Source organism: Coffea arabica, chromosome 1c (assembly GCF_036785885.1).
Source record: "Coffea arabica cultivar ET-39 chromosome 1c, Coffea Arabica ET-39 HiFi, whole genome shotgun sequence".
NCBI lineage: Eukaryota > Viridiplantae > Streptophyta > Magnoliopsida > Gentianales > Rubiaceae > Coffea > Coffea arabica.
This window is the reverse complement of record NC_092310.1, coordinates 15660313-15669080: the sequence shown is the minus strand read 5'-3', so window position 1 is coordinate 15669080 and position 8768 is coordinate 15660313. Positions and strand designations below refer to the sequence as shown.

At 41.7% G+C, this 8768-nt stretch overlaps 1 protein-coding gene across 1 annotated transcript; it reads right to left on the bottom strand.

Moving 5' to 3' along the window:
- Nucleotides 1-1517: 1517 nt before the first annotated feature.
- On the bottom strand, nt 1518-3869 carry LOC140004720 (uncharacterized). The gene is made up of 3 exons (XM_072044863.1): nt 2826-3869; nt 2364-2540; nt 1518-2192 (listed from the first exon to the last, which is right to left on the bottom strand). The coding sequence occupies exons 1-3, from the start codon at nt 3867-3869 to the stop codon at nt 1518-1520; spliced, it is 1896 nt and encodes a 631-aa protein (XP_071900964.1).
- Between the last annotated feature and the right edge of the window lie 4899 nt (nt 3870-8768).

Genomic DNA, 8768 nt, shown 5'->3' with positions numbered 1-8768 from the left:
TCTGGTTTGAATTTTCGGGGTTTTTGCTTTACGGGTGGAAAAGTAGGGTCTGTGGGCAACTTATGTACTACCACATCACTTGAAATACCAGTCATATCATCATAGGACCATGCAAATACATCCTGGAACACAGTCAAGAATTCAAGCATCTCCTTTTTCTGCCTCTCATTCAAATGAATACTAATTTGCACCTCCTTAACTTCATCTTTAGTGTCAATGTTAACCTTTTCTGTTTCTTCTAGGTTCGGTTTTGGTTTCTCCTCATATTGTTCAAAGTCCTTTGCAAAAGAATCGAATACCTCCTCATTATCACTCTCGCTTTGAAGCTCAGATTCCCAGACCTCCAAGTCGTGAGTGATATAGAGATTGCCATTATTGAATTCCAGAATAGTGATATCCAAAGGGTCAAATAGTTTTATTTTTGGCCATCTGAAAGAATTAACGAATGTGGGATAATAAGCAAACAAACATACAACAAACAAATGAATAAGCAATATGACAAACGAATAAACAAAACAACATGACAAGAACCACTTGTGCATTCTCATAAAACCTTTGATTGAAAGCGAAAACAAAAGAAAGCAAGCGGAAACAATATTTACATGTGCAAATTTTAGTCAAAGGTAAAGATGCTTTCATTAGCTATTTACAGATGCAGAAGTATTTTCATGAATTCGCATGAATGACAAACCCCTTTAGTTTTACCGAAACTCCTTCTGAATGGGCAGAAACTCGGCTGTCCAATTGGAAATTGATCCTTCAGGGATGTCGGGAAACTCGGCCTCATCTGGGAAACTATCTTCAAATGTTGCCCCAACGAACAATTGGGCCAAACTAGTTTCGATTTCGTCAACTGGATTAATCTCTGACGTGATCACCTCGGTTGGTCGTGGAAAAGTATAATGCAGTGATGGAATATCCAAGGCCTTTTGCCTGCCTTCTTTCTCTGCTTTCTTGCGTTCCTTCATTTTTTTGATGTCTTTAGCGGTTGGTCGGAAACCCAAACCGAATGAATCCTTTTTCTCCACAATTTCCACTGGTTTCAGAATTCCTTGTAGATCACGTCCCAGCCCTTTGTCAAACTCATATCCTCCGTGGATCATTTCCTTAGCCATCATGACACTGGCCTTTGACAGAGCTCGTTCCTTTTTTGTTATCCAACTTACGGAGACGATATCAGCTGTGCTATGAGGGGTCACTGTGGCGTTTCGGCTACCATCTTCTTCGAACCCAGAATCAGCAATTACGAGGCAATCCTCCTCGACAAAGATAGTTATCAATTTGTCATTTACTATGAATTTCAACAATTGATGCAATGAAGAAGGCAAAGCCCCGGACTTATGAATCCACGGCCTTCCAAGCAAAATATTGTAAATACTAGGAAAGTGCATAACTTGGCAGGCTATTTGAAACTGTGCGGGCCCCATCTCAACTACTAAATCCACTTCTCCTATAAGTTCTCTTTGTGCTCCATCAAAACCTCTAACTATGGTCCCTGAAGGCCTTAGCTTGATATCTTACAACCCTAGCTTTTCCAAAGTACTCCAAGGACAGATATTAAGCGCAGATCCATTGTCAATCAACACCTTTGGCAACATTTTCCCGTTGCACCTCACAGTTATGTACAGAGCTTTGTTATGTCCAATGCCTTCTGCCGGTAATTCATCATCAGAGAAAGTGATTTGTTTTGTAAATAACACACTCCCAACTATATGTGAGAAATTAACAACCGAAATGTCCTTAGGGATTCGAGATTTAGTCAACACTTCGAGCAATGCATCCCTATGCATATCCGAAGAAAAGAGCAGATCCAACATGGATATTTGGGCGGGCAACTTGCTTAGCTTCTCGACTACATTATATTCGCTTCTTTGGAGCCTTTTAAGAAAATCCAAGGCTTCCTTCTCAGTAATTGTTGGTTTAGCGGGCAGCTTAGGGTTATTTGTTTGAATCGGAACGGTAGCTCCAAACGGACTTGCAATTCTCCCTGATCTAGTGACCACTGACACCTCTTCTTTGGCAACTGACTTTTTTCCAATTTGTATGACAGGTTCATCGTAGTTCCATGGCACTCGCTGCAAACTTAGAACAGGCTCCTGCTCTGGGAATTCGATGGCCACTGGCTCCAAAGCCTCGCTCTCAACTGGAGTGAAATCCAAAATAAAAGGCCTTTTATCCTGCTCAAATGGCACCTATATTACAAATGGTTGGTCTGTGACCCCAAACACCTCAGCTTCCCTTGCCAATTTTTGGACTTGCTCCTTATACTCTGCGTCATCCAGAATGACCCCAATGGTATTAGTATGTTCCGGCAAGGGGTTCCTATTTATATTCGGCCCTTGTGCCTCCCTTTTCCTGATTACAATCTCTCCAGCTTCAATCATATCTTGAATTCTATGCTTAAGAGCCTTGCAATCAACAGTTGAATGTCCGGGTGCCCCTGAATGATAAGCACAAACGGCTTGTGGGTTATACCCAGCGAATATGCCATATGGATAGGTCGGAGGGGGTACCATACCAATTTTTCTGGCGGCCTTCAACTGGTCATACAATTGGTCCAGAGGCCTGCCTAAATCGGTAAATGTACGGCCACGGGCTTGGTTGGAAGGTTCAGGAGGTTGAGGTCGGTTTTGGGGTGGATTTGGTTGAGAAATTTGAAAAGGAGCTAAAGGTGGGTTAGGATAGCTTGGGCGACGTCGAGAGTGATGGATATTGGTAGTATATAGATGGTGCGGGTTTGAATAATAAGGGTAATGTGGTTGGTAGGTTAGATTGTGTTGGTATCGGAGTTTGGGTGAAGGGTTCTGATTCCAGATTAAAGTTGCATCCCCCTCTTTCTTTTTAAACTGCGGCTTCTTTCCACTGCTCCCTTGCCCTTGCAAAGCTTCTACTTGTGATTTTAAGGCAGAGACGTTAACAATTTTTTCGGATCTCACAAAATCATCATACTCTTCGAGTTTATTCACAATCGCAGCAAATGAACATCCGGTCATACGGAAGATTTCTTCAAAGTGTGGAGGATCATGCGCCTTTATGAAAGTGCGAACAATTTCATCTTCGGTCATCGGAGGCTCAGCCTTGGCAGCTATCTTTCTCCATCTTTTGGCGTATGTTTTATGATCTTCAGATAGTCGCCTCTTTGTGCCTTCCAAAGTAGTTCTGGTCGGTGCTAGCTCGCAGTTATATTCGTATTGTCTGATGAAGGCGTTGGATAGATCAAGCCAAGTCTTCACCTCCTCTGGTTTTAAGTTGGAATACCAATCGAGGGCGTCTCCTTCTAGACTCTCTGGAAATAACCTTAATGGCAAGTTTTCGTCATCCACTGGTTTGCCCAACTGGTTGGCAAACAAACGCAAGTGTGTCTTAGGGTTGCCTGTACCATCATATTTATTGAACTTCGGGGTCTTGAACCCTACGGGCAGCTGTACATTTGGAAACAGGCACAGATCATCGTAGTCTAACACCCCTTGTTTGCTTAAACCTTGGTTTTTCCTGATGAACTCATCGAAATGATCCAACCGCTTGAGTAGCTTCATATCCACCGGGGCAGACGACTCTCCCACTTCTGGCTTGGTTTGAACAGTGTGCTCTGGCACAACAGGCTCTGCGGTAGTCTGATAAAAAGCTTGTGGATCCAGAGGCATGTTTGGACCACCTTGAGGCTGAAATCCTTGCCCATAGGGAGGATAGAACAGAGGATTTTGAGTATAAGTATAGTACGGGATGAAAACTCCCTCAAAAGTGGTTTGAATTGGAGGAATGACAAATGGTTCGGATTCCGGTTGTTTGACGGCCGTAGGCTCGGGCTGCACTCTGCTACTAATGAGCTCGTCGATCAACTTCTTTTGGGCAGCCATCTCAGACGCCATTTCCCCAAATTTGGTGAGTAATTCAGTCAACTGAACCCCGGGACTTGTGGCTTCCAGTTGGGTAGTTGCAGCGGTCTTATTAGACGATTCTGGCTGAGTACTCATGTCTACACGATTCCTTTGGGCTTTACTTCGGGATCTCGTAATAATGGGGCTTTTCCGAGAAGCTATTTTGAAACTTTACCTGAGGATGCAAAAGACATCTTTAGATAAACCAATCGTTACTGGATTTCTGCAACTTATAAAAAAGAGAAAAAGAAAAAGACATGAGTTAGTAATTGTTCAAACAATTCAAATGCATGTCCTATGGGGGGACCCTTTTTGTGCCAAGGGTAGGCCTAGCATGATGCAAGCCTTCGGGGTAAAATCCCATTTCCAAACCTGTAAGTGAATTTAGAACTTTGAAATGGAAAGCTTCTCATAAAATGTGGAAGAGTTCAATCTTTCTTTACAACCTCGTCAATGGTCTTAGTAACCATGTTTACAAAATCCCTATGTGTCAAGAGACTTGTACTTTGTGACTCTCTAGAGCTCCCTAAACTGAGCTTACGAGCTCCTTCCCTAATCCTATCAAGGGCGTCTATGGCTTCCTCTAGTTTCTCATTCTTCTTCTTCTCCCTCCTCAACTGCACTTGGGTATCTTCTAAAACTCTGTTGGCCATTATAAGCTGGGCTTGAGATTCCTCTAATTCTTTCCTTAGCTTCTCTATTTGTTCTTCGGGACTGGCTGATGCTGATTGTTGCCTTGCCCTATCATGTTCCACCTTTTGTTTGATCCATTCATTGTACCCAGGCATAACTGCAGGTGCCATCTTGTTTACCAATTCCAACTGCAAATTCTCAAGACCTTGCAAATTTTCCCAAGCCTCTAATACCATACTTCGACTCTCGGTCACCGTACCCAATCTGAGATCTTCAACCCCTTGTACCATAGGAATGCTTTGCGGGTATCCAAACTGTCTCATAACCCTTTGTGGAATATAGGCGACTAGACCATTAACTCCAACTAGAGGGGTGAAGTCATGTTGAGTGGTCCTAAAAGCTGGGTCTCTAACTCTGGTCCAATCTAGAACCCACTGCACTTTTTCTGGTGTCAAATTGTTGAACTTCTCAATAAACTGGCTTGACGACATCACGCGGTAGTAGCGGCTGACTCTCTCTCGATATGAATCAATCCAATTCTCAACTAAGAGACAAGAACCCAAAGGGTTAAGTGATCTCTTCGCCAAATGTTCCATGATCCACATTTGAAGTATTAAATTTGAAGCATAGAAGAAACCCCCTTTCCTTTGGCAATTGGTAAGGGCTGAGAAGATGTCCGCTATGACAATGGGTATCAAAGTTAGTGTCGTTCCACGAATTCCTAAAAAAAGACTTTGGATCATGTTGATTGTTGCAAATGTCATCTTTCCATGCCTTTGAGGGAATAGCAATAAGTTGATCAAAACCAAACCAAAAGCTTGCACACGCTTCTCTTCCCATTGCCCCCTTGTTATAAAGAAATCGCTCTGATGGCGCTCAAAAGACTCCTTTTCCCCAAACCGGTCATACAAAAACCTCAGTGGACAAGATCTAGCGTCGGGGTGTTGGTCTAGGCTATTGTTCCTCAATCACAAAAATCTGCAAAACTGCTCTCTCGTTCCCCCGCTCGGGTATATCATAGGACTGCCTTTTCCCGATACTTGCAACAATCCCTCTAACTCTTCTAGGGTTGGGGTGAGTTCGCACATTCCAAACCGGAAAACTGAGGCATCCGGATCCCAATAATTGATCAATGCTTGGATAGCAGACACGTTGGGTATTATGTCGACAAGGCTTGGTAGATGCCCCACATATTGGAATAGCCCTCCAATCTCATAAGATAGGTTATTCTTCCACTGATTCAACTCTCGGAGGACTTGGTTAAGCATTCGACACTGCGCCATCTGGATGGGGAATTCACTTAGATACCGTTACCTTGGGATTTTACCCCTTAGGTTATTTTGCAAAAAGGGTAAACGTGCAGATCCCAAAAATAGGGTTAAATACCCATGAGATTATAGGGTGGGCTTATCCCTAACATGGAATTGCCTAAATGGCGTTCCTTCTAAGGTTTAATGCATGATGCCATTTATTAAAGCGATGTAAATATGTGACAAAAATGGCCCAAAGGACATAAATAATGCATTGGGGGGGGAAAGGCCTAAAAATGAAATGTACTTATTGAAAATTAAGTGTAATAACTGAAATTTAAACATGTGAGTTATCTAGTGGGTAAGTCACTAAAAGAGAGCCAAAGAGGCCTCTTATTGCTAAAGCACATGAATGCAAGCAAAAAAAACAACGAAATGGTTAGTGCAATTGATAGTACACATAATATATTGGGAGCAATTAAGAAAAGAAATACAATAAAAGCATGTAAAAGGGGTGGAACCCTTTCCCTCGTGCCTAATGTGCTTAAAAAAGGGTGAGGCTGACTCTAACCTAGGAAAACTCTAACATGGATGCATGAGGCTGGGGCTCACTAATGCAACTAGACTCGATAAGGTTTAAAAAAGGTCCCCAAGCCTTCAGACCTAAGGGAATGGGTTATCAATCCCAAGACCCTCGGTCGGTGGCTCGAGCGATCCCCTAGGTACTGCTATGGGCGCAGAGCACACCATCCACATACCTAGAGAAACTATTCCTAGTCCTACAAGGCGGTGTGGGAAAGAGCCCACGAAAATAAAATAAAATAGGATAACAGTAAATAAACGTGCACGTATGAAGTGTTCCCTATTTTGAGGGAAAGGGTTGAGACCCAACGCGAGGCTCTAAAGGTGACACACCCCCCCCAAATGCAATGCAAAGTGCGAGATAAAACAAGTAAAACATACATCCAAGTAACCAATCATACATACGTGAGTGAGGGAATAGTTTGATACGCGCGCGAGGCAAAAGTTCCTAAAATGGAAGATGCAACCCTAATATCCAAATGCTACGCATAACAAGGGTAGAAAAAGGAAAAGAATGGCTAAATCAAATGTTTGGACCCACTTAGGAGGTCCCCAGTGGAGTCGCCAAGCTGTCGCGCCCCACTTTTTGAGGTGTGAAAGTAGTGTGTATGATATGTATGTGAACGTGTGTGAAAGTGAAAATAAAAGGCCGTGGGATTGTGAAATGCGACGGTTTGGCCGAACAAAGGGTTTTAGATAGAAAAGGAGTCGCCACTTGGTATAGAGTTAGGGTGTACCAAGTCACCCAAAAAGTGATTTTGTTTTTGGAAAGAAAAGTAAACAAATCCTTTTTAAAGAATTTTTTAGGTCTACGTAACCAAAGAAAGGGATCGGGGGTCACATTTGATAAGGGAGAAGGCAAAGGCAAAGCCTAAGGCACTACCTTACCCTAGCCAAAGTTAGTTGCGTGACTTAGCCCTTCTTTTCCTAATTCTTCTACCCAAAGTATGTGTTGTATGTTGGATATAACTAATGGATGCGAAAAAAAAGAAAAATGCAATCCTAAATCTAAAAATGTCTCTTACGAGGCTTTTTGGTCCCAATCACATGAGTTGTGATGGCCAATAAGGAAAACTCTCATAGAGGTCACGGGTAATGTAAATGAAGACCCAAATATGAGTGCAAGTGTGAAAATGTAAGAAGAATGCAAAATAAAATAAAAATAAAAATACAAATGTAAGTGCAAGTGTGCAAATATAAGAAAAGTGCAAGTGTGCCAATTGAGCAAATAAAGGTGTTTGTGTGCAAGTGGATGAAAATATGGTATAATAGTAATAAATGCATATAAGTGCAACTGGGTGCAATTTGTGAGGTAGAAAATAAATAAGTGATAGGGAAAGAAAAATGTGCAACCATGGCATGTGGATTGAGAAAAAATATAAGTAGTAAAAGAATGTGGATAAAGAAGGTGAGGAAGTGATATGATAAAAATGAGAGTGTATAAACCTAGAGGAATGCATCAAGTCGGGTACGGGAATGACTCTTAACTTTGTGATTTTAATTTTCCCTTTTGATAGAGGGAATACAAGCGTGCTAAGGCTTAGAAAAGCCACACTCGTCTATATCCCATATTTAAGGGGTAACTCTCAAGCAAATGTACCCTATAACTAGCATGGAGATGAAAAAAGCCTAAAATGAAAGGGAAAGGGTTGGAGGGACATGCCAAATGCTAGAAAACTAAGAAAAATGCATGAAATGTAATGAGACATGCAAGTATGTACCAACGAGAGGGGACGGCCTATTGGGTCTAGCATTGGACTAGCCCTTTTCTAAAATTCTCTCACAAGCATTGGACTTGCGAGAGCTCGAGGGGAAAAACCATGACCAGCGTTGGACTAGCCACGGTGACGCATTCATCCATCACATTCATCTATGACTATAGAAAGCAAGTAGACATGCCAATCACCTATAAAAACGTAGCACATAACACTTAGCATGCTCGACTAAATGCAAGAGCCTAATAAAGCAAATTAACACGTAGCAACAAAAGCAAGCAATCAAGCTAATGAACCTATTACATTTGCTAACTAAAACAAATGGGGAAGAGGAAAAATGAATAAAAATGCTCTCCAAGCCCTATCTATTACAAGCCAAGAGGTGTACACATACCCCATAAAAGAATAACTTAATAAAAGCAAAAGTAAATGAAATAAATGAAAGGAATTAAGGAAAGGCAAGGAAAGCAAAGTAGACATACAATTCTCACTTAGCACGTTGGATCACATAGAGGAGAGACAAAAAAGGACAAAAGAAGTGATACCTCCTCGTTTGTGATGCTAGTAAAGTGATCAAAACTTAACTTGGGCTAAAGTCACCAAAGAAAGAGATAACTTGGGCTAAAATCATCAAAGCAAGGGATTAATGCACCAATTTAATAGTAAAACATAATCAAACAAAACAAGTTAGACCAATTAATCATCAAATC